Below are 25,462 nucleotides of genomic sequence, written 5' to 3' on the forward strand. Positions count from 1 at the left end.
AACATATTTTGGTCAGTCCAAATTTTTTTTTATTCCAGCCACCCGTCAAAGACGGTGTTCCTCCCGCCGCCACCTGTGGTTAGGGGAGCTGCTTGTTGTTGTTTAGTTTGTTGTTCTTCCCCCCGCACCTCCGATTAGCACGGTTGGCTACGTACGGTGCGAAAGAAGTGCAACGTACACACACACACAGAGCGCGAGACCGGGAAGCTTGTCAGGTAATAAGACGGTGTCACCGTGAGTGAAAGCCGACTGAGAAGGAGGAGGTTAATAAACAGGTGGTTAATAAAGACAAAGATAACATTCTGGCAGAAAGGCAACCGACCAACCCCACCCCCCCTCCCCAAACAATGCTTACATTTCAGCAGTGGTTGCAGGGGCTGCTTTCTAATTCCCGGGGCGATGTTTAGGAGACTACCACTACGGACCCACGGGCGTGCGCGCAACGAGTGATTGCAATCATCTCCCGGATTGCAATCCGACGTGGCGCGATGAAATAACGCGGAGTGCAATAAACAAACAAATAACCGCGTCTGATAACGGAAGCGATGGATGGTGGCGATGGCGATGTTGGGGATGGTGGTGATGGTGGTGACGACGATGTGGAGATGGTGGCGATGGTGGTGGATGCGAGGGAGGTCACCGTGGTAATGGTGGAGATGGTTTACGAGGTGGTGTTCAATGCTGGCGATGGTGGATTCGGTGGTGATAGGGGGAGATGGTGACTGTGGTGATGGAGGTAATTCGTGTGACCACAGTGGTGATGGTGGTGGTGGATGTGAGAAGGACAAACCATTGTGATGGTGGTGATGGAAGTGATCACAGTCGTGGTGGTGCAGATGATGGTGGTGATGGAGACCATGATGGTAATGGTTGTGGAGGCGATGGAGATGACGTTGGTCATGCCGATGGTGGTCACGGTGATGGGGAGGAGATCATGGCGACGATCGTGGTGATCGTGGTGATAGTCGCCACGGTAATGGCAGCGATGACTGCGGTGCCAGGAGTCATGACCCTTTGCGCTCCGTACCATCCTCATCCGTCCTCACGGTGCAGGCCCGGCTCTCTGGCCCGGCCCCCACGGCGGTGTAGGCCACCACCGTCACGCGGTACTCGGTCCACTTCTGCAGGCCCTGCAGGGTCCACAGGAGCTCGCCGCGGGCGGCCGCTTCGCCCGCGGCCGCCCCCATCTCGACGGCCTCCTCTCGCGTCGCGCCGTCCTGGCCCTGCCCGTCGGGCAGCGCCCGGTAGCGCACGGCATAGCCCACGATGGGGCCGTTGTGGGCGTGCGCCGGCGGCGGTTGCCAGGAGATGAGCAGCGAGGTGGAGCCCGGGCTCGAGCAGGAGACGTCTTGGGGGGCGGCCGACGGGGCTGGCGACGCGCGGCCGAGGTTCGTTCGTTCGAGGCGGAGGGAGGACGCGAGACGTGGAAGGAGGATGAGGGATGACCAGGGGATGGGGATGGCAATGGATAGAGGGCGGGAGGGAGGGGGGCGGCATGGGATGTCAGACGATGGATATAACGGAGCGTGGGATGCGCAAATCATATCTAGCGTTGAAGCCGCGTGACTCCGGGGTGGGGGGACGCCACAGCGGCTACACCGCCGCAGCCGCGTGGTAATTAGCGCGGCTTGTCGCTTTAATTGCCGTGGAATCGCTTCAGGAAGCGCGCGGCAGGCCCCGCGCCGACGGCGGGCGCCCCGCCGGGACGGCAATTGGCGGCGGAGTGGCCGCGGCGGCGCGGACCCGTTGCCCGTGCCATCGCGGCCGGATTAGTTGGCGTCTCAATCCTCGATCCGCGGGGGTTGCGCGGGCGACCCCCCCCCACCTCCCCCCACCCCTCCGCCTCCCACCCCTGAGGCGGGGAGAATCGCGGTAGCGATGGCCGCGGGGGGGGCGTGGGGGCGGCGCGGCGCGAGTGTGCAGTGGCACGAAACAAAGGGAGATGTAATTAAACCGCGGCGTCTAGGCCGCGGCCATTGTCTGTGCGCCACGGGAAGCGCGGTGCGATTCGGAGCGGTGCGATAACGCGCGGCCCGCGGTGCTGAGCAATCAACTCCAGGAGCGGAGGCAGACTTCCCTCGCCCCATCCCCCCGTTCCCCGCCCCCCTCGACCCTCCACCCCCCCAACTCGCTCGTTAATCCCCGTGACGAGCTGCCGGCGTCGACCACCGCAGCCCTCTTCCTCCTCCTCCTCCTCGGCCCCCCGCGAGCGAAGGGGGAGCAGAGCAGCATGGCGAGCTGGGTCACAGGTCACTCTCCTGCGGGACGGTGGTCGCCCTCCCCTCCTCTCGTTAACTTACCCGTCCTGGATGCCCTCGGGCTGGCCGCCGGCTGTTGCCGCTGCCGGCTGTTGCCGCCGCCGACGCAACAGGTCAACCGGAACCACCCCACACCCACCAGTCCCAGCCTTGCTCTCACCCGGCCGCCACCCGCCATCGAGGGTGTGTGAAACCGACCGGAATGCCGAATACGCGCCGTCGAATAGCGAGGTAAACATAAAAAAACGCGCCCAATATATATTTTTTTTCTCTCATCCTCACGCTCCCTCTCTTCAAAAGGAAAAGAAAAATCTAACAGAGGTGTAAAGCGGCGGCGTACGCGTCCGAACGATGTGCTGCCCCCCCCCCCCTCCCCGGTACGGCCAATCGACCTTGGCCTACAGCCGCACAGCGCCGGGCACCGGGAGGACGGCGACCGCGACCGCCACTGCTGCTGCCGAGCAGCGCGGTCGCCCAGGGAGACGAGAGGGATTTACTCGGCTTTTGTTTTCTGCGAAGAGCAGCGACGGAGTCGGGAAGGGGAGTGAGTGAGGGAGGGAGGGAGTGAGGGAGGAGGCGGCTAGGGCAAGGGGTGGTGGGGGGGGGAACATTTTCCTGGATAGGGCTTTCAAAATCCTGTTGGCAGGGGGCCACCACATTAACGCAGGCATTATATAATAATAACATCAATGTGAGAATTAATGAGGCTTCACCACCTTTATGTGAGTGCAACGCGAAAAGTTCGAAAGAAAGTGTCGTGGCCACATCGAAAATATTGCATTCTGGCGTCCGATTCGTGGAGCTGAGATCGCGCTCCAGATTCAAGGCTGCTGCGCACTTTCAACCCTTTGTCCGAGTTACGATTTCAAGAGAGATATTCCTTCGCCATTTCATTTTTATCCCCCCCCCCTCCAATAAAATGTTCGCAAGCATGATTTGATCGGCTATGAAAATCCCGTACGCGGTAAGGAAGGTGTCAAACCGTCGCAAGTGTGAACGCTTATATCGGTGGCATTGCCGTGACGGATGAACATCGCTTGCTGGTGGGGCCTCGTGGTGGCACAGGTTGTGTGAAATTAAGTAGCCAGTCGTATGTGGCCCGTGTCGCTGTAAGGGCTCCCCACTCCACGAGGGAGCCAGGGGAGACCCTGGGGAGACCCATGCCAAGGGGATACGTGACAGCAAACTAAGTTGATGGGGAAGGAGGGGCAGGGGGGGGGCAGGGGGGGGGTGAGGGAGGATTTGAGAGTGCGTGAGACACGGGGGGGGGCAGGACCTACTTGAGGGCAGCGTCTGGGCGGTTACGATGGAGGTGGCTGCCCCCAGGCCGTGCTCCGAGCGTGCCGCCAAGCGGAACTGGTAGAGCGTGTTGGGCCGCAGCCCCTCCAGCAGGTACGTCATGCTGGGTTCAAAGGTCACGACCTGCTGCTTGTTCGACGCACGCCGACGATGATCCGGCGACGATTTCGGTGGGGAGGAGGCAGATCGTAAAGGTGGGGGTGGGGGGGGGAAGCGATAAGACAGGGCAGTCACGCACAAGTAGAAATGTCCGGAGCATTTCTCGCCACGTCTTCCTGATAACTTAGAGACGTTGGATAACTGATCCTCGCAGCGGTTTCTGGCTCGCCATCGAACAAAAACGGTCGACGCATTGCGCACTTTCAGATGCGCTTCTGTGGCCATCTGGAACGCTCTTCCTTCCACTGGAGCTACGCACTTTTATGATGCTCGTGAAAGAAGCCACTTGGCCGAGTCGACACAGACGCACACGCGCGGGGGGGCGGGGGATGGGGGGGGCGGGGGATGGGGGGGGGGCGGGGGATGGGGGGGGCAGGGGAAGGGGGAGGACCCACCTCCTTGCTGAGTGGGCCGTCCCGGTAAAGTAGCTCGTACTTGATGATGGAGTCCTGCCGCGGGGGGATCCACGACAACAGGACGCTGGTGGCCGACTCGGCCTCCGCCTTCAGGTTAATCGGCTGGCTCGGCACTAACGGTGGGGACGGCGAGGAGATGGCGGTGATGACGACGCACGTCAGCACACCACGCAAACACGCGCACGCGTATTGATGGCGCACGGAGATTCATATGTTGGTGGGGGGAAAAGTTAGAAATAGTTTTGCCAAAATTGTGCTTGCAATGCGTAGGTTCGTATTTATTAGGGATCAGTGTGAGATGACATTCTTTGAGGTGTCGTGTTTTCCTATTTTTAAGGCCCAATTTCAGACTTCATATGATTTCTGGATAAGAATTGTGACCTTCATTGTTTCCGCACTAACGACTTTACGAATTTTTTTAGCATTTATAAATTTACTCGATTTGATTTACAAAATCGTTCCAACAGTGACATGGTAAGTGTCATGTTAACGTGTTAATGTTGTAATAATCAAAGCAAAATTTTCGTCACGTGACATTAATGAAGAGACATCACTTCTTGTGAAGTGAAACTTTCAGATCAGGCCAAAACAGACACTCAAATAGTTTCATTTAATATTGGCCCGATTTAAACATTTTTGACTTAATTTGAAAATCCGGAACATATGTCTCGTATATCTGAAAGTTTAAACTAAATGCACGAATACATAAACCTCGTACGGATTTCGGTAAACACAGGGGCTGGATGGCACAAACCTTTTTATCCAGGCCCTACAAATTCGCATTGAGTGGTTTTCCACCATAATTCAAAGTCACTCATCATATCTGAGCACACAATTGACCGCGTTATAATTCGCAAAACTTTCATTACCCTAATATTAACGGTGTCTGAATTGAAAAGGGCGTCAATAATCATTCATTATTCATTTTACAATTTCACGTTTTAGAAAAATCTCATAAATGGCCCACGACATAAGTCGGGGGATGTATGGATGGCGCCCTCCTACCCCCCCCCCGCCCCCCTCCCCCCCCAATAAATCGGCCGTACTGATTGATCGTGGAATTTATAAAACATAGCAGGGGGAGGGGGGGGGGCTCACGGAGGTGTGATGCGTTAGCCAATCGCACGAGGAGCGGGTGGGCGGCCATCGATAACGTCGATCGTCAAGCCAGGTCACACGGGGTCATTGTGCATTCACACTGTGTCATGTGACTTACTAACGGGCCCCCCCTCAAGCTCCCCCCCCCCGACCACCCCTTGATCAATGCGGCACCGCTGCAGACTTAGTACGAGCGAGGTCGCGTTGAGGAACGGAAAATAATGTCCGTCCCGCGGAATGCACAAAAGGACGTGTTGCACCTGCAGCAGAAGGGTCAAGCAACATGAAGGGGATGATGAGGTGGAGGATGAGCAGAGGAGCGGAGAGAGGAGAGGACGAACGAGCAGGAGGAGGAGAAGGAAAGGCTGGAGATTGTTGGAGGAAGAGCAGAGCAGCAGAGGAGTTTGGGAATGAGCAGAGGAGGGAGGAAGGGGAAGGAGGAGGGAGGGAGGGAGCGAGCGTGCAAAGAGCGAGCGAGTGAGCGAGCGAGGGAGAGACAAGGAGGACCCTCACCTCCCTGCTGCGTCTTGACGTGCAGCTCCGGGGAGTGCGGCCCGTCGCCCACCGACGTGAACGCGAGCACGCGCACCGTGTAGTCGGCTTGCGGCGTGAGGCTACCGATGGTGGTGAGCAGGCTGTCCTCCAGGTTGTGCTTGAGCCACGCGCTCACGGGCTGCCCGCGCTCCGTCGTGTAGTAGACGCGGTAGCCGCGGATCTGCCCGTTGGGCTCCTCGGGCTCCTCCCACGTCACCAGCATAGTGGTGGCGCTGAGCATGCGCGCCTGCACATTGCGCGGCGGGCTCGACGGCGCCTGCTCGCTCGTGCGCGTCAGCACCGCGTCGCTCTGCGAGCCGCGCCCGATGTTGTTGACGGCCGCCACCAGGAACTCGTACTCGGAGTAGGGGCCCAGGCCGCCCACCGTGTAGCGCGTCGTCGCCACGCCGTCGATCTCTTGGTAGTGCCCGCGGCCGTCCGGCGCGCCGCCGCCGCCGCCCCCGCCGGTGATGGGCCGGTAGCGCAGCACGTAGTAGGTGATGGGCTCGGCGTTGCCCGAGTCCCACGTCAGCGTCACGCTGGTCGCCGTCGTCTCGGTCACCACCGGCATTGACGGAGGCCGGGGCAGCGCTACGGGAGCGGAGGGGGCAGGCGTGGAGTACCAACAGCGGCGTCGTCATCGTTGTCATCGTTCGTAAGCGATTTTTTTTGGGTTAGGCCGCGACGAAATGATGTGTCCTAAGACCCACAACCACGCCACACCACGGCCACACCACGGCGCACGCCACGGCGCGACACCCGCGCGACTCCGTGCCCGCGACGCACCTTTGACGGTGACCTGCGCGGTGGCCTCGACGACCCCGAGCGAGGACATGGCGACGCACGTGTAGTTGGCGCTCTCGCGCACGTTGCTCAGCTCCAGGACGTTGCGCCCGATGGGCATCTCCTCCTCGGGGGTCAGGTCCTCGCCACCCGACATCCACTTGACGTAGGGCATGGGCGACCCCACCGCCACGCAGGACACGTTCACGCTGCCGCCCGGCATGATCTCCTGACTCTTGGGCGGAATGGAGAACCGTGGAGGAACGTGCCTCACTGGAAGGGGGGTGGGGAGTGGGGGGGGGGGGGGCGGTGGGTGGGGGGCCGTGTGAAGGGGGTTTTCGGGGGAGGGGCACGAGTTGAAGGTGGGGGGAGGGTAGGTTTACAGGAAGGGAAGAGGGGAGGGCGTGGGGGGCGAGGGGTCGGGGCGGGGGGGGGGGGCAGTAGGCAGTGCCGTGATATCCATGCAATCGGCGGGGCGCCGCCCGGGCCCCCCACGGTTCACTGATGCGTGTGCACGCGCGCGCGATATGCAATATACGTATGTGTATACGGCGGAAGCGTATACAGATATGTACGCGGGCGCATATGCGGCGGGCGCGCACACGCACTGCAGTGGCACCGTCGGTCCCGATGTAAATCGGTGGTCGCGTCGGCTCCGCCGCCTCGGCGATCCGGAGATGCGGTCGCATCGATGTTGGCAAGTTACATCCGAAATTGGACCGTTTCGGTACCGTGTCGGTACTGTATTGTCGGGTAAGCGTACAGAACTCGCAAGGGCTGATTTTTTTAAAATACAAATTTTGAAAGTTAGCTTACGAGATCAGAAATCCTTACGGGACCAACACTTTCAGGTTGTTATGTTACAAATAAATATTACAAGAAGATTGCCCCCACTGTGGCTGGTGCATAATCGATGTTGGCGGAAAAAGAGTAACGGGACCCCCCCCCCCCCGGCCCACCTCCCTCCCCGACCCCCCAGTTCCTCCTGTCGTCACGATCACAGGAGACACCAACACGCTATCGTAGGCACTGCCTCGTCACTTCCATAACCGGCACGTCTTCAACGATTATTGTGTGCAAATAATGGATCCATTGATTCTGTCGCGGTTTCACCCTAGAGGTATCGGTTACGTCGTTTTTTCGTGTTGTCGTTGTAAGTTTCAATCCAATATTGACTTCGGTGGGAGACTTTCCGGTGCCATCATTTGTGGGGGATCCTGTGACCTCCCCCCCCCCCCTGACCACCACCCCCCCCCCTCATATTTAACTTGCACTACCATCGAGGGCTACCCAATCAATTGATCCGTTATTGTGCGCGATGAATCGTTGAAGCTGAAGAAAACATTTCCCAGCGGGCGAACTTGAGACTGCTGGCATGCAGAGGGGGGGGGGGGGACTGGAAGGACAGAGAGGAAAGGAAGTCGGAGGAGGAACAAAGAGAGATGGTCCATGCACATCGTCATGATGAGGGGGGAGGGGGGGGGGGGACGGTAGGGGTGGGTGGGTGGGGGAGGAAGGTGGGAGGGGTTTGGCAGGGTCGGAGCGGGGGTGGGGACGGGGGGCGCGCTGGGCTCCTGGGGTAAGAAAGATTCGGAACGCAAAACGAAAAGACGCGGGAAACGATGGGAAGCAATCGCTGGGTCGATGTGAGTGAATGTGAATCCCCCACATTGTCACATCACTGCTGGAGTCGGGTAACAGGGGGACGGGGGGGGGGGGCTGGAGGGGCAAGGGGGGTCGTGGGGGGGTGGGGGCTGGCAACCACAGCCGCTCCGTCCTGAGTGACATTTCCCTCTCGTCGAGAGACGCCCCAGCCCGGGCGGCAGATTTCGTGCCGCGAGGGGCATGCGGGACGGCGAAGGTCACGGGGGATGAGGGGAGGATGGAGGAGGAGTGGTGGGGGGGGGGAGCCGAGGCGGCGAAGGGGACGACGATGGCAGATTGAGCAAGTCCGCTTGCTCGCTCTGCGGAAGCTCGGCTCCACCGTCGTGTTCATCCCACGAGGGGCCGCTTCCCCAATTGTGGAGCCAGCTTTGCCGCAGTGGGGGGGGGGGGGGGATGCAGTTGAAAAATAAAAGATTCCACATTCCCTCTGGCATTCTCGTGGCCACGGGCGTCTCGTCGTCGCTTTTTGAATGCCGTGAATGAATTTGCGGCTGAGAACGAGGCTCGGCTCAACGTTACGGAATCGACCGCGTCCCCGTAAGATGACGAACAAAACTGAAATAAAAAAAAATGTAAACGCCAAATTTGAAATCTCAATTTGGCGTGTATCGACACGCAGGTGCGTCGGGTAATTTGTCTCAATAATTTAACGCGAGCTGCCATTAATGGGGGGGCAGGGCTGGTGGTGGGGGAAGAGGTGGGTGGGATGGGCGGCGGATGGGGGGGGGGCGTTAGAGGTCAGGGTTATGGATCCGCGTGCGGAGTTGCCGCCAAATTCTGCCGCTCGGGAAGGGCGCTTCTCCTCCCGGGGACGATGCCATCGAGGAACGGGACATTTGGGAAAGAGGGGGAACAAACGAGAGGGTTTTTTGGGAAAAGGCGGTGGGTGGTGGGGGAGGGAGTTGGGGCGGGGGGGCTAGGAGCGGGGTTGGGGGGCAGGGGGGGGGGTTGGAGCAGCAGTGGGAGGACCGAGAAAGCAAGGGGAGTAGCAGGCAGGGATCACCGTTCCGCTTCCCGCTGGGGGGGACAGATAGCGCAAGCATTCGGCACGAGACAGAAGCAGCGGCAGCAGCGGCAGCAGCAGCAGCAGCATGGGCAGCAGCAGCGGTAGGAACATGCACGGCCTCGCGCACAAGGTCGCGAACGTCCGCCAGATCGATGCCTCCGCATCTCATTCATTACCCGCGATTCTCCGCCGAGCGGATTTGATAGGATCGGCTGATTTATCCGCTGTGGATTTGCGTCCTTTGTTTTTTGTGCGTTTTTTTTTCGCGTGAGAATTGTGGGCCGTTTTTCACGACGAACGTCATCGCGAGGGTGGGACGAGGACAGAGGAGCTCCCTTCCGGCGGGAGACCGTCGCTAGTATCCCGAAATTACCGCGCCGTCCTACGGAACACCTTCCGGAGCCTCTCGACACCTATCAAATACCGCGGTGTCTATCAAATAGCATGACAACTATCGAATAATTTGGAATCTATAAAATATGAGTTCTAACATTGAACTTGACAGACGTAAGAGCCTTTGACAGACGTCATGGCATCCCGACAGGCATCAAATACTACGACGTCTATCAAATACTTATGGGAAGATATCACATCCCAAGGTGTATTTTGAAAGCGATACCGTCCATCAAATCCGACGATACCTCTACAATACCACGGCAGCCTATCTGATACCGTAGTATTTAGGCTTCATAAGTAGCGTCTTTGTAATGGACCACGCGGCCTTATGGCGGATGGAGCGGCTCGCAATCGGGAGGATTACAAATTCAAATCCTGGTTTGGGGGTCGGGGGGGGGGGTGGCGACTCAGCCGATCATCATCCCTCTGCGGCTCCTAAAATAACTATCACTTTACGGTGAAGGCAGTCGTGGTTGTCTTATTAAGTGACTCGGTCCCACCATAGGAATATGAAAGGGCCTGACAAGGCTCGTTCGAGCAGGAAATTTACGTTTTTCGACGAGGAAAGTCAATCACCGCGGGTGTCTGCCGAATGGCGTTCGCCGCGTCTTTGGCACGGAGGTCATGGCTTTGACGTCGCTCCCCCGTGCAGCGTTCACACACACACACACAGCAGCAGCAGCCACAGCAGCAGCAGCAGCAACAAGCAGCAGCAGCAGCCAGGGTCCCAGAAGATCTGGCACCTTCAAGAGTCCAAGGCCCTCAACAATCTGGTTCTCGTCGACAGCCAGGTCAAACCAGGCTCTCCGAAATCCGATTCTCAGAATCCAGTGACCTGACTTTCAAGGACCCAGGTTCAAAGACCAGGATCTTAGATCTTAGGTGGCCATTTTTCTTCCACTGCCGCCGCCGAGCTGAGCCTGTGCGTGGGGGGACTTTCGCGGTACGTGGCGGCTGTCACGCCGAGTCAGAAACAAAACGCCGGCCTCACCGGAAGACGTCCGAGTCTGGCTCGTGGCCAAGCAGGGCCAGGGGGCGGGGGGCTGTGGACGTGTCAGTTGCGTGCGACGCCAGTCAGTAACAACTCAACCTGGCGTGGCTCGGTTGGGCAATGGAAAAACTGGACTCGGAAACCAGAATCTGAGTCCCCAGGCTTTCAGTGAGCCAGTTCGTCAGGAAACCCGGGTTTAAATGACCTGGCTGTGAAGGAGCAGCCTGTCAGACAGAAGGCATCATGGGCCGTGGAAATGTGGTGCGAGCGGGGTACGCAGGCACGAGGAGGCAGGGGGGGGGGGGGACCACGATAGGAGGGGAGGGGGGGGCAGCACGATAGGAGGGGCGAGGGGCTGCAGGCGCGGCAAGCAAAACGTGATTCACGGCGACCGCAGAGCTCCGATTCGAGAGATCAGGAAAAACAACAACCACAACAACTACAACAACTACAACAACTAGATCACAAGTGGCGGTTGAAACGATCCCACGCAATGGAGGAGGCTGTCACGAGCACGCGGTTGATGAAAGATGAAAGGGGGCAGCAACATGGCAGTGGTGGTGGAAAGGGGGGGGGGCGGTGATGCCCGTTCCACGGGTGTGCACGCACGCACGGGCAGACTTTTAAAAGCACTCCGCCTGTGAATTAGAATCTCCGGGGTTCTCGCGAATCTCGCCCGGGGCCGACACCAGTCGCGGTGTTTTTTTTTCCAGCGGCGCGGCCAATGTGGGAAAAGCGTGGCGAACCCCTTCACTCTGCGACGGCGCGTTACTATCCCTCGGCCGCTCTGCAGCAGCGCCGTCCACTCGACGCGTGTTTCACGTTTAACGATGCCTCGCGTCGCAGTGATCGTTACGTCCACAGTTATGTACCCGGCAAACCTGCGTGCCGTGCACATTTTTGTCTTTCTCCCCACTATACAATCCCAACTGTGAAAGAACAAAAACTATTGAGTGGGCACGATATATATATTTTTTTCAGGAGATGAAATTTGGATGGAAAACCCAACCCCGCCCCATCCCAACAAAATTTATTTTTGCTGTCGCCACCAACGATTGTGACAGCACCACCCACGTGACACACGTGGCACGTGGGTGGCGCTGGGGCTGCCCGTGCGCGCGGTGCACGTTCCCCCTTGGAGCGCTCGATGAAAAGTCGAACGAGACGAGGTGGGTAGAGGGGTTGAAGACGGCAAGGTGAGAGAGCGGGGATGTGGGATGGGGGGGCGCAAGCAGGGGATGTGTCCGGCCGGTAGGCAGGGAGCAGATGCGCAGCTGTGACAGCAGTGGTGGCAGCGGCGGCAGCAGCGTCACGCTCACCAGATACACCGGAGAAACCCGTCCACCCCGCCGCTCCGACGGCGACGGACGAGGCCATGAATTAATGACGCGCGGCTTGATTACAGAGTCACGACAATTGCTTCGTGTTTAACAGAGCAACTGTTCCATTACCTATTAATGGGAGCTGCCAAACAAGGAGGCTGTTTATGCCGCCAGGCACGGCAAGCAGCCCTTAGTGCGCACGCATTACAAATTAGCGCCGCTTCGTTTATTTAAATCGTGAGTAAAAAAAAATCTATGTATAAAAGAGTTTCATTCAACTCGCTCAAGCAATAATTATAAAGTGTAACTCCTCCACAGACCGGGGCTGCTGGGCAGCTGCGTAGCGGATTCGGTGCGGGTGCTCTCGCCAAGTAAGACAAAGGTGGGTTGGTGGTGTGGGGTGATGGTGGTGGGGGGGGGGGGGGTGGTCCAGCCACCTTGCCCCCCCCTCGCCATCCCCCCCCCCTCCCCCGTAAATCATCGTGAGACGAGTCGACCTCGTTAGCGCGTGAATTATCGTCGGGTCTCAATCGCCGAGGCCACGTTGGTGCAAAGCGAGGAGGAGGCTCGGATGCAGCGGTGAGGGGCGACGGGGGTAGGGGAAGGGGGTGGACGAACACGCACACACACACACACGGTATGTGCACCACGTACGTACGGCATGCGCACGAACAGCACCGGGGCGGGCTCATGCACAGTGCGGTGGTGGCCACAGGCAAGGCGGACAGGCACATGAGACTACCGCTAGGCGACTTGGGCGGGTAAGTAAGCGATAGCGCTCACCGTGTGGGTAAGGTGAGTGGCGTGAGTGGGTGGGTAGGTGTGCGCGCGTGTGTGGGTAGCGCAGGGTAAGGGGATGGGGGGCAGCTGGGGGTGTGGGGGGGGGGTGAGTGGGTACCTCGACTCTTTGAGGGTGTGGCACTTTAGTGTGCTTGTTTGTTTGTTTGTCTACGTGACTCGTGTGTCTCTCTCTCTCACGGCGTTGTTGTGACGGAGGGGGAAGGAAAACAAAGATTAGGGTGAAACACACCAACCTGGTCGCAGCTCTGGGGGGGTTGTGAGTGTTGTTGAGTGATGGTGGTGGGGGGTGGGGGGCAGTAGGGGGGGGGAGACGGGGCCGGGAAGATTGAATGCGCAACGAAACGAAAATGACGGAAGGGCAGGAAGAGAAGAAATAAAAGAGGAGAGGAGAGAGGAAAACAAAGAAAGAAAGAAAGAGAGGGGAAACAACAGAGAGAGTAAAACAGGCCGATAACAGGGCACATCGCACGTGGGGGCCACGCCGGCACGGCCTTCACAGCCAGGCCTGGCCGGCCGGCTCCACACGGCCACGACATCATCGACAACATCATCATCATCATCACCGTCACCAGCATCGACGTTATCACAACCGTCACCATCGTCATCATCATCATCATCATCCTCGCGTGCGCTGGTGGTTTTCGGGCCGTCCGGCGTCATGCTCCGCGTGCTGGCAGCTTTCTTCAGGAACGGAAATGCGCGGTAGCGAACTGTTGGACGCGGAGGTCACTGGGTGGGGGGCACGGTGGGTGGGGGGCACGGTGGGTGGGGGGCACGGTGGGTGGGGGGCACGGTGGGTGGGGGGCGCGTGGAGCAACGCGATAACGCAACGCATAGACAGACGCTTCGTACAACCCTGGAGGCACCTACAGAGTGGGTTACCCCCCTTTCTCCTCTCTGCACATTCGGTGAGCCGTGCAGACGGGGGTTGGCACCGGCGGCGGTGGTTGGCGACTGTTGTACAATTGTTGAACTTCTTTCGCACCCCACGTGGCCAAACGTGCTAATTGGAGGCACGGTGATGGTGGTGGTGATGGCGGCGTGGGGGAGAGGAGGAGAGAGGGCACCAAAATGAGATGCGCAGGCAAAGTCGGCCTAATGGGAACGTCTCATTACTCGTCATTTTGCACAAAGTCGGTTAGCCGCACATGAACAATAAATGGACAGGATCGCACGTCCACACAGAGCTGTAATGAGGCCAACTCGAGCCGTTTGGTCCAAATGGGCAGCCTGGAATTGCAATCCTGGACTTCAAATCCAGAGATTGCCAGTTTGGCTACATCTCCCGGCACGCTAGTTAAACCAATAAGGCAGCGTTTTTTTTCAATTTCGTGGAAAAAGAACAGCAATGCCGTCGTACTTATAATGACGGGGGCCTCCTCCTCCTTATCGCACAGCCGTGATAATGTCGGGAGGGAGCGCCGACGGTTTGCGGGACGTCGGAACGCACCTCCAGCGCTGTCTGGGGCTGTTATGGTTGCAGATGTTTCGCGCCGCCTCTGAAGGAGTGGGACGATCGTCGTGGAGGGGGGGGGGGGGGGGCGCTCGGCTCGTTAGCGGGGCTATCGGAGCGGGGATGATCGCGATGTCTCCCCGCGCCGCACCCGCCCCCCCCCCCCACGCGTCTCCAATTGAAACATTTCGGGCAGAGGCGATAAAAAAAGAAAAAACCCGAAATAAACCACCATCGCAAATTCCATTCCGCCTCACTTGAGATATACCACTGAGCAGAAACACAGCTCCTTTCACACGTGCGATTTCGCCTCGACGCACGCACAGGCAGAGTTCCCCCACATAGTCTATACAGGCTGTCGGGGCAAGTGCTGCTGGCGAGTATCACCTATGAAGGCCGGCACGGCGCAACGAGGCGGTGGCGTGCCCACAACACGACGCCTTTGACTCCCCAGTGCTGATAATTACCGCACTGGGTAATCATTTAAGGGGAGGCCGAAGACCGGTACAGATAAACGCATCACTGATGCTGGCCGGAGGAAAGAATTGCACTTTCGACCTGTCTACGGATAGAACACTTGATGATGATAATGTTAGCCACGGCTGGAAATCCAACTTTGGACGTCTGCTACATGGTGAAATTCGCTGCAGACACACACACTGACTGACACACACACACACTCACTCACCCACCTAACCATTGATCCCAGAAACCTCGTCTCTCTGTGTTAACAGACCCTCGCGATGGAGAACAAAAACGCGAGTACAGTGCGATGCCGTTACCATTATCTTTGATGCATCTCCTCTCAAAACCAACAAGGGCACAAACCCAGTCTGGTGCCCTCACCACCACCAATGGTCTCCCCCTCTATCGACACACCGCGACCGCTCTCCCCATCGCGTCGCACGCACGCGGCATCGCTCGAACGACGACGCCGGCGGGCGGTCGCGGGCGCGATCGGTCACGGAAAACCTGCGCCTCGTTTTCCAAACACCGCGGCCTGCCTGGCCCGCGACCCCCTCAACCGCACCGGCGAGCGGCCCCGCGGACGCCGCCGGCCGGCAGCGCGAACGAAGCTGGCAGGTCAAGCTCAGGCCAAAGTGTTGAATTTTCTCGTGCAGCAAAGCGGTGGATCTCTCTGGACGCCTGCGCTCTCTGCTGCTGGAGCCGGCGGTGCGGTGGGTTGGCGGAGGAGGGGGTAAGGTGGAGACGGTGGGGATGGCGGGGCGGGGGGTTTGCTGCCTTCAGCGGCTGCACCGAATACATTTAATTGGCTTGGCTCTTTGTTAAATTTTGCAGCCAGCACTGTGAGCGCGAATGGCGGGGGGGGGGGCGGCATGGGGGGGGGGGGAGCCATGCATTTTTCATCGTCGGTAGATCACGGCCGAGGAGCGCTAGCACCACGCTGGGCTCGCTACTCGTCGCCCGATTTTGTTGAGGGGTGGGGGTGGGGGGGTTACGCAGCGCGTGCCAGCGACTACACGGCAGACAACGGGAGACCCGACAGGAAATCGTCTTAAGGAAGATCGCGGGCAGCCAAGGGAAGCGCGAGGAGCGTCGAGGAAATTCGGGGCACAAATGGGGGCCGGCCGCATCCGCATCCGCGCCGCCGCCACCGCCCTCTCCGCGTGGCCAACACAGCCCCGGGGGGGGGGGGCTGCGTTCGCTTCACGTCTCTCCGAGCGGCGATCGGGGAAACTGAACGCGAGGGCTCCCGGCGCGTGCTTTGTTCGCGACAAACGCGCTCGCCGCACTCGTCACTGTTTGCTAGACGGTTCGTGGTCGCGGCTCCTTCCCGAGTCACACGACGAGTTTACTCTCCGGGGCTCTCGCTCCGTTCTATGCCCTCCTCCACCAGCTGCCTGCGCAGTGCTGCCCCCCAAGTCCCATTTGATCCATCTACCCCATGCTGCCCCACACCATTAATCCACTCCATGTCGCCTGCCGTCATCTCAGATCTCCATGCTGTCATTGGCTCTGTGCTGCCCTGTGTCTTATAGTTGTCCGACGCTGCCCCATGCCATTTATCATTCCCATGCTGCCCCATGCTTCCCGATGGCACGTATGAGCGCCACGCTGTCCCCCCCCCCCCCCCCCGTGTTGCCCAACATGCCTTGGCTAGCTGCACGTGACAGCGAGTCGGCGCGTTGGGGGGTGGGGCGCTTCATTAGGCAGATGTGTGTGTGTGTTTGAGATGTGTGTGTGTGTTTGAGATGTGTGTATGTGTGTGTGTGTGTCTGTTTGAGATGTGTGTGTGTGTGTTTGAGATGTGTGTGTGTGTCTGTTTGAGATGTGTGTGTGTTTGAGATCGGAGCTCGCTCCGTCGGCAAGCTGAACATTACCGGATTTAGTCAGCGGTGCGTAATTTTACAACTCATGAGTGCCTCTCTCTCTCCATCGCTGCCGCCGTGCGAAAGAGCACATTTAGGAAATTAGGGAGAAATATGCTATTTGAGATCGTGCCTGCTGAGCGAGCGCTCGTGATTGTGGCCGCGTCGAGGAGGGCTGGAGTACCCGCTGATATTGAAATAGTACACAGTCGCAGGCTCCGCGATGCTGCCCTCCATCCTCCTCCCCTCCACTACCAACTACCACAACAACAACCACCATCATCATCACAACCACCACCGCGTGCACAAGCGTCGAGGCGTCGTCGGTCGCACTCGTCCCACTCGTGTCTCGCCCCGCGGCAAAGGTCACCGACCTCCACGGCGAGACTCGCGGCGGAGCTGCAAACAACACGGCGAGCGGAAGCAGCGACGCCAACGCCAATCGACCGACGCAGTTAGAGCAGCGATGGTGGCGGCGGCTCCGTTGGCCACCGAGCCATTCCCTTTCACCCCGATCGGGCCGAGAGAGCGACGGAGTGGGGGAGGGGCGCGGGGGGGGGGGGGCAACGGACGGGGTCGGGGAGGTCAAGGCGGAAGGCTCCATACCTCTCACGTAGAGGTTGGCGGGAGCCGAGTAGACCGTGCCGACGTCGTTCGACGCCACGCACTCGTACTTGCCCTGGTCCGAGTCCTCGCTCAGGTCAATCTGCAGGGCGCCTGCAGGTCGGGGACGGTAACGGGGTCAAGAGTGCAGGAGGGGGGGGGGGGTCCGGGGTCAGCGTGGTTTCGCGTGTGATGGCGGCGGCGTCGCGTTCACCATCGTCGTCGTCATCGAATGGTCATTGACGTGGAGCAATTGAATGGGAGTTCCCCCCTCCCTGTCCAATTCCCCCCCCAACCCTCGCCCTCCATAGCCTCCTGCCTGGGCTCATCCACAGTCCGTGGGCACCGGTGCGTTTGCACTGCCCGCACACTTCACTGCTACGCCAACTGCCTGGGGGACACGGGGTACGCTACCCAGAGTGGGCCCCGTCTCCGTGAGCCACGCGGCTGCAGAGGGAGAGAGGGAGAGCGGTCGGCCACCCGGCGCTCGCTCCGAGACCGAGCTGGCCTCACGAAAAGGGAAGTCAAAAGCGCAGAGCGGCGAGGGACGTGCTGCGCTCGGCGCGCGTCCCCGCGCTTTCCGTCCGAACAATTTCAAACATTTCCTGTGAGCGCAGCATGGAGCTTGGCGGAACACAGCGCAACCGCGCTGGTTAATATTTGTTTCCGAGCTCCCCGCGAGATGTTTACTGTCTCTCTCTCTCTTTCACAATTTTCCCCTCTTTAAAGATTTTTATTTTGGCAGCCTCCCGCGGTGTCCGCGCTGCCTACGCGCTCCTCGCCGCCGCTAAGAGGAGCGTGACGCTGGGTGGCCTTCGCTTAACGAGACCTTTTTGGTGGTGGCGTGACAGGACGGACTCGCTCCGGACCCCGCTACCCCATCGCTCCGTTACATCCGCGTCAAGCCACGAGGCTTAAGATATCCATTTATATCCGGTGCGGACCAGTGTAGGTCTGACGTGCTAGAGAATGGGCAACGGAGGCGGATATCACAGGGCTACCTCCGAGAACCCTTTAAAAAGACTCATGGTCAAGACGGCAGAGGGCAGACATATCCCAACCCACTCGGCCGAAGAAAGCAATGTTCATGGAATGGATATGCAAGTGGGTATTTTTTTTTTAACGCCCACAGCTATACTTTAGCTAAATTAAGTGTAGAAACATTGAATGTGGGTGGGTAAATGTGCCGTTGAGCGGTTGGAGCGATGGAGCGTCGTGAGTGACGGGGGTTGGGGGGAGGGGGGATGTGGGGGGGGGGGGTCTACCGGGCATGGCCCAAGGAGAGTCCGGGCCATGTTCAGAGCCTCTTGAGCTACACAGCAGGGTCACTCGGCTACTGATAGTCTCATGGCACCCTTTCTAAACTAGTGATGATAATGGTCACAATAATCCCCCCCCCCCGCCTATTCGAAAAACACGGGGAAAGTAAATCAACAAATGCGAACATTTCCTCAGCGCAAGTCATTTTGAAAAAAAAAATGTAACTAAGAAATCCGCGTGGGGCAATTCATTTCCTATTGTAATGAAAGATGAAATAGCCGAGGCCTTTTCTGTGAATTTGTCAATTATTGTCGTACGCATCCCAGAAATGGGATTCTAAAGATGAACATTATATTTCCCCCCGCTGTATTTCTCCTTTAATGAAACGCGCAGGACAAATTGGTTTGGGGTTGTGGGGGATTGCGAAATATATATAAAGTAATTTCTGGAGACTGGAGGCAATGTGAAAGCCTCGATTTATATATATGTGAAAAGCTACTCTTGGAACTAATGTCACATTCCATATTTTTTTTTTGCGGAATAAAAAAAAGGTCAGAACGATGCAGGCAAAAAAAAAATCGGTTCATTTCCGAGCGACCGTTGCTAAAAATCCATTTCATGAAAACTGAGCAACGCGGCGATTAGAAGCGGTGGAGGTCACATTCAACAGGGATAGGGAAATTGGTTTTTAAAAGTTGACGATGATTTTTTTTTTAACATACAAGCACCAGGGAGGTTTCTGGTATGTGTGGCGGGCGGTTGGGGGGGGGGGGGGAGAGGGCGATGGGTGCCCATTTATAACATAAGCACGTTTAATTCGCCCCCCCCCCCCCCACGTGAATCATGAGTGGCAAGGAAAAAAGCACGCAAAAAAATCGATGCCACGGCCGATCAATCGCTTCCCAAAAAAATGTAATGGTAATGTGCGTCGGAACGCGCGATGCTTTCGTGTTGCTTTGAAATACACTCCGCGTTTATAGTTGAGCAATTTAGCGAGGTGGCATTTGTTTTCGTGCGAGAGGATTAATTAAAAACGCGTTTGGAAAAAAAACCCCCGCCAGGAACCGAGGTGAAAAGTTCGTGCCAGAGTTTTCTCGACGACAGAAGTGGCGGAAGGCTCCACTTCCTCGCGATATCACCGGACGCTGCTGCCTTTGTGTCACCACCGCCACCGCCACCACACGAACTGGGCCCAGGGATCGGCAATTATTTACCCAGGAAAGTTTCGCCGAGGCTCAGGGCCATTTTCAGGTGGGTCCTTGTTTGGCCAGTTCCATTAATGATTGAGCTACAAGTGTGGGGCTGGGTGTGAGTGTGGGTCTCTGTCTAGGCTTCCTAGAGTGGTGGTGCTGCGGTCAGCGCGCAGTGCTAAGAACCTGTCGACCCGAATTCCGATTCCCACTCACGGCCACCAACACCGGTGACGATTATCTGAACTGGTCCTGGGCCTCCCCTACGTCGACTAAATGAATACCTGGGGGAGTGTGCAAAAGCAATTCAACTGGACTGGTTCTGGCCTTCATAGGTGCTCCTCGCAAACAGCACTTGTCCCAACAGCCTGTGAAAGGATATACGGGGGATATTTGTCTTTGTCTGCTTAGGCCTCCTGTCGAGGTCACTTCAGTCAGCGTGGCACAACACAGACGTAAATAGCGCGTCGGTGTTCGTGCTCCTGCCGTATCGCTCTGCGATGCACTTTTGGGTCGACCCGACGTGCCGACGTTTCACTGTGCGTGCGATTCGGCTCCCGAGGAAGCTCCCAGCACGTTCGAGCGAAACGTCGAGACATCGTGTCAAACGGCGCACGGCGCGACCCGAAAACGCGTGTGTGCGTGGGCATATGGGCGTGTGGTTGCGTGTGTGCATGGGTAACTAAACAGTGGCCTGCAAGCGCTCGCGACGTCGACGGGGAGGAAGCGCGGAAACGTGGGCACGCACGGAACTCACTCACTCACACACGCGTTCACGCATTCACTCACGTGCTCACGCACGCACACACTCACTCTCACGCGTTCGTGCTCATGCACGCACAAATGCACGCACACACGCACTCAGCTGCACCAACGGCTCAGTGGCGGAAACGCTCACACGGCGGAGGAAGAAGGGCACAGGGATGGCCGGTGGTGGTTGTGATTGAAATCGTTGGTGGTTGTGGTTGGGATCGGTGATGGTTGTGGTTGGAATCGGTGGCGATGGCGGTTGTGGTGTGAATCGAAAGCCATGGTACATGATGGCACGTGACAGCACGCGGTGCGTGGAGCCGGCCTTACCTCTGATAGGGCCACTGCCTGGGTGTACGAAAGAGAAAATGAATAAACAAAAAGAAAACAGAAATAGGAGAGAGCGTTAGAGCAATTCGACAATTGTTAGGGGGCAGAGGTCGCTTTAGCGACCACCATGGGGGGAAGGGGAGGGTGGCTGCTGGAGGAGGAGGGTTCGTGGATGTTAATTCCAAGGGGATGGACATTGCCACCTCCCTTTTGTACAGGCTATGCCCGTCGCAGTGTCTTTACCTCTAAGATTGTCGCGGTTACCAAATGCGCTATATGGATACGTCGCAATTAACGGGACGTCGGCCAAGTCGCGCGACTATTCATTCGCCGCGGACACGCGGTGCGAGGGCCGTCGTCGGAATTGCCGCTGGCGATTGTTTTGAAAAAAAAAATCCTCCTTTGACTTCCACGGAACCCGGCCTCCTCCCGCGATCGCCACGACCGCCCCTGGGGCTCCCGAAACCCCGAGACACAAGCAGAAGGAAACTCGCGAGCACCTAGCGCAGACCGCACGAGTCGGGACGCGGGGAGCACGGATGCGGGGGTGGGGTAGGGTCGGTCAGGGCAGGGAACTTGCGAAGGAGGAAGGTAAGGGTAGGATCGGGTGGTGGGGGGGAGGGAAGGGTGGTGGGGTTAGCTGGTGCTGCTAGTGAAGGAGTGCCTGGCAGCTATGACCCCGATCTCATAATCAGAATCTTTACTAACACTGGAGGAATCCGATGAGTTATAACGCTCCTTTCCACGGATGTCCAGACGCTGCCTCGGAGGTGCCCTGTGGAAGGCGCGCACCGTCCACGCTTGCCAGGGTCGGTCAATAAATTGGGAAGCCACGTGGCAACTTCCCCCCTCCCCCACTTACTGGCAGAATCGGCGAAGTGATGCCATTCCCGGGTATGCATCAATAATACTTGCATAGTCTTCGCCTTGTGGCGTGCTCTGGTGTACGCACAACGGTGGTGAGACAAGGCCACGAAGAAGAAGGCCATCTCTGGTGTAGGCCAATCAGTTCCCAAGACAACGGGTACATGGGTCATCAGAGAATGTTTGTTTGCATGTTTCTGCAGGCGAGTATGTGTGGTTAATGCAGAAGATATCTTACGCACTGTTTGAACATCTTAACAGCTGTTTATTACCAGAAAGGGTCAAACCTTAATCTGATTTCTCATCATCCTGCGTCGGTTTACTCCGCCTAACGCTTAGTAGATCGACGAGAGAATTTTTTTTATGACGACTTTGGAAAGGTCCTGTATCCCGGCCGGGTGGCTCAGTGAAATAGCCAGTGGCTCGCGATCAAGAAGGTCGCGAGGTCAAGTCCCGGTTAGGAGGAGGGGGGGCGGGCGGATGAAGGGGGGGGGGTTGACTCAGCTCATCATCCCTCCAGGGTCGATGCAATTCGTGCCACCACTCTGTGGGCAAGTCAACAGTGGTTGTTGTCCTATGGATAGACTTGTTCCGACCACAGGAATGTGGAATTTCCAGCACTGGCTCAGGGCTGTAAACGGGAGATGAGTGCAGCCTCAATGCTCAATTGAGCAGGATCTCACTTTGACTTTTTAAATCCTCTCAAGGAGGTCGATTTGGCCCGGGGTCTATCGACTTTCTAAAGTTTTGTTTGACCTCCAACCAGAAATTGTCTCGCGACCGCCCCCACCCTCCCGCGGCCGCCCTCTCTCAATACAAACCGCCTCTCGCAATCGTAGCAGTGACATCTTCTCTCGAGAATGCCCCCCTCTTCCTCCTCCTCCTCCTCCTCCAGGAAGACGGGGGCGATTGTTGCTAAGCTAATAATTACCACTTGTCAGCTGCCGCTTAATTACACACACACACTCGTGTGCGCGCGCCGCCCGACGGGAAATGCCGCGGGGTTTTTTAGCGTCGGGAAAATTCTGCGGCGGCGGCGGCGGCGGCGGCGACGCTAATCCCCATTGCCCCTCCGCTCAGAGGCGCAGGAGTCAACTTCACACGGGAATACGGGGACCTGCCCCACCCCTCCCGGCCCCCCCCCCCCCGGCCCCCCACGATTCCCGATGGGTGACGTGCCGAGACCCGCTTAGCGATGGACGAGAAGCAGAGTTGGCAGCGGTTATGAAACGCGGTTGTGGTTGTGGATGCGGTTGTGGATGTGATTGTGATTGTGGATGTCGTTGTGGATGTGTTTGAGGATCTGGTTGTGGTTGTGGATATCGTTGTGGATGTGGTTGAGGATGTGGTTGTGGATGCGGTTGGATGTGTGCGAGCTGTGTGTCGGCCGTCACGGGCGAGAGCGCCGTGCGTGCGGGAGCCAAAGACCAAAGCCCCGCCGCGGTTGAGCTCGCTCGCTCGGCTGACTCCGAGCTCGCTCATCTAGGAGCGCACCCGCGAGCATCTCCGTCTGCTCCGTGAGAGTTTTTTTTTGTTTTGCGACCCGCGCTCATCCGGCTCGGGCTCGTTCCAGACCGAGCGAACGAACGTCTGTTGCCAGCGAAATGGAGGCGCGTGCACTCACCAAACGACTCTGACGACGAGGATGAAATGACAGACGGGGGTGCCGAAAAAAAATAGAGAGAGAGAAAAGACAGCGTGAGAACAGAAAACAGGCAGGAGTGAAAAAAAAACAGAAGGCCAATTGTCACCATGACACCCATCGCGCACGAGGGAGGATGACGCGGAAGGTGAGGCAGGGGGATGGAAGTCAACCTCACCTCACCTCACCCGTGTCACCGACAGGGAAGAGCAGCCAGAGGAGGTGGGGTGGGGGATACGAAACGCATAAAAATAGGGAACACACACGGAGGTGAAGAAAAGATGCGAAACAAGTCCAACCGACGAAATGAACCAGAGAAGCAGCAGCAGCAGCTGCAGATGGTGTTCGTGAAGGCAGCACTTGGAGGTGCCAAGAGCGGCGCGAGTGAAGGCGGCCCCCGGGCAGATCGCACGCACACACAGCCTCTCACACGCTCGCTCGCACACACGCGCGCACACGCACATGCCTGTGCACACGCACGGACGCGCGCACGCACACCCCCAGAAATGGCGATACACACACACAAGCAGATGCGCGCACGCACGGCACTCTACCCATTATTTCCCGAGGACATTATTGGAGGGGCCAAGCCGCTGCACGTGAACGTCTCGTGCATCGCAGCGGAGCCGCGCGTGAGCCGCGCGTTAGGGATTGCCTGGGAACAAAGACAAAAATCCCCCGTGTAGCTTCAACAGACTGCTGGGGCAAGTGCTGTTAGCGAGCACCTATGAAGGCCGGCACGGCACACGAGGGGGTGGGTGGCCAGCACCACGCCCGGCCGCCTTTGTCTCCCCAGTGGCTGATGCTTACACACCGCACGAGGTGCTCATTTGAGACTGAGTCGACCTAGGGGAGGCCCGTGACCGGTTCAGATATCCATCACTGGTGTTGGCCATAAGCGGGAATCGAACTCGGGTTGCCAGGTTCGTAGCGCAGCGCGCTAACCGCTACACTACCGCCCCCCCCCCACAGCCGCAAGCACAACAACAACAACCGCCATTCGCCACTAAGTGGCGGTGACGTCACCACGACGCTTGTGCCAGGTCAAGCACGCACACACACACGCACTCCGCCGTTACGGTCCGTGCGGTCTACTGCTGGGAGCAGGCCATGCGGAGCAAGGGGGAAGTTGGGCGGGTGGGGGGGAGCAAAGGTGGTAGCAAGGATGTAACCCTCTCCGCAAATGGGTTTTTTCTCTCGCTTCGAGGAGCAAAGGTGACGGGGGGGGGAGGTGGGGACCATAACATCGGGGCCGTAGGGGCCATGGTCCTCGATTTGTCTGGGCTCGGACGCCCTCGATGGGTCCGCAAGAGGGCGGCTTTGACTGGAACGCCGGGCCCCTCGCCGCTGGTTGTGTTGGAGCTGCGGGGCTCGGAGTGCTCAGGGTGGTGTGGGAGTGAAATCGTTCCCCCCCCCCACTCTGGCCCTGCTGTCCATCCCCCCCCCCTCCAATTCCCGCCTTCATAGCCCGTGGGTCCTGGCACAGTAGCGCCACCTGCACGCTGTCTGAACCCCAGGGGAGGCTTAGTCCGGCTCTCCAAGCCTCCTGAATTAACACTGAACCCCTTTGGCAGCCTTAGTCTGGCTCTAGGAGCCGCAGTGATTAACGCCCTACCCAGCGGCCTAGCGCGGTCAACACTGTTCCCTAGGGCCCCCCCCCAATCCCCTCCTGTACGATTCCCTCACCCCCCACTTTGTTGCCCGGAACCTGAGGCTGTCGGCCCTGAGGCTGTGGGCCACGGGTGCAATTGCACCGCCTGCACCCGCTCGATCGCTGCACGGCTGCTCAACGTGGACCACCGGGTTAACCGCGGGGACCTCGTGGGTTCCACGCAGGGACCAGCGCTCCCCGGGGTGGGGCGGGGCGAGATCGTAAGCGGCGGGGGACTCGGGCCACTAACTATTGAACCAAAATGATCCGCAATGGGGGGGGTTTGGAGCGGCAAGTTTTTATTTTGACGTTCGCGAAACCTCGAATTAAATTCCGGCTCGGCGAGTGGCGCTCAATCCGTTGTGCCCGCGCATGCTCTCTCATCGCTCGGCGGCACACGGGGGCCGAGCGCGTAATTTCATTCCTTCATTATAAACGATGGCGGTGACGTTTCATACAAACGCCGTGCTCCGGAGGGGGTGGTGGAGGAGGTGGGGGAGATGGGGATGTGCGGGGGGGGGGGGGAGTTTGCGCTTGGCGGTTGGTGGTTATGCACAGCCCAGGCCGTAATGAACTGAGCAGCTCCTGTAATCGTTTTCAATCTTCTCCCCGCGAATTCAATTCTAATGCTCATAGGAAACATAACAACTGGATGGTGGGA

At 58.3% G+C, this 25,462-nt stretch overlaps 1 protein-coding gene across 24 annotated transcripts in view; it reads right to left on the reverse strand.

The window, feature by feature from the left end:
- PTPRD (protein tyrosine phosphatase receptor type D) overlaps positions 1-25,462 on the reverse strand; it is a 214,913-nt gene that overhangs the window by 39,954 nt on the left and 149,497 nt on the right. For 9 of the 24 annotated variants that reach the window (XM_078876913.1, XM_078876914.1, XM_078876898.1 and 6 more), the window contains exons 6-11: positions 20,645-20,662; positions 17,118-17,228; positions 6,551-6,820; positions 5,744-6,355; positions 4,112-4,245; positions 3,539-3,683 (exon numbers count right to left, since the gene is read on the reverse strand). In XM_078876913.1, the coding sequence (XP_078733039.1) occupies positions 3,539-3,683; positions 4,112-4,245; positions 5,744-6,355; positions 6,551-6,820; positions 17,118-17,228; positions 20,645-20,662 (1,290 nt within the window). Of the gene's footprint in view, positions 1-1,027; positions 1,370-3,538; positions 3,684-4,111; positions 4,246-5,743; positions 6,356-6,550; positions 6,821-17,117; positions 17,229-20,644; positions 20,663-25,462 lie in introns of all 24 variants that reach the window. The other 15 variants (XM_078876897.1, XM_078876892.1, XM_078876896.1 and 12 more) reach the window with 3 other exon arrangements.

Source organism: Lampetra fluviatilis, chromosome 46 (genome assembly GCF_964198595.1).
Source record: "Lampetra fluviatilis chromosome 46, kcLamFluv1.1, whole genome shotgun sequence".
NCBI classification, from domain to species: Eukaryota; Metazoa; Chordata; class Hyperoartia; order Petromyzontiformes; family Petromyzontidae; genus Lampetra; species Lampetra fluviatilis.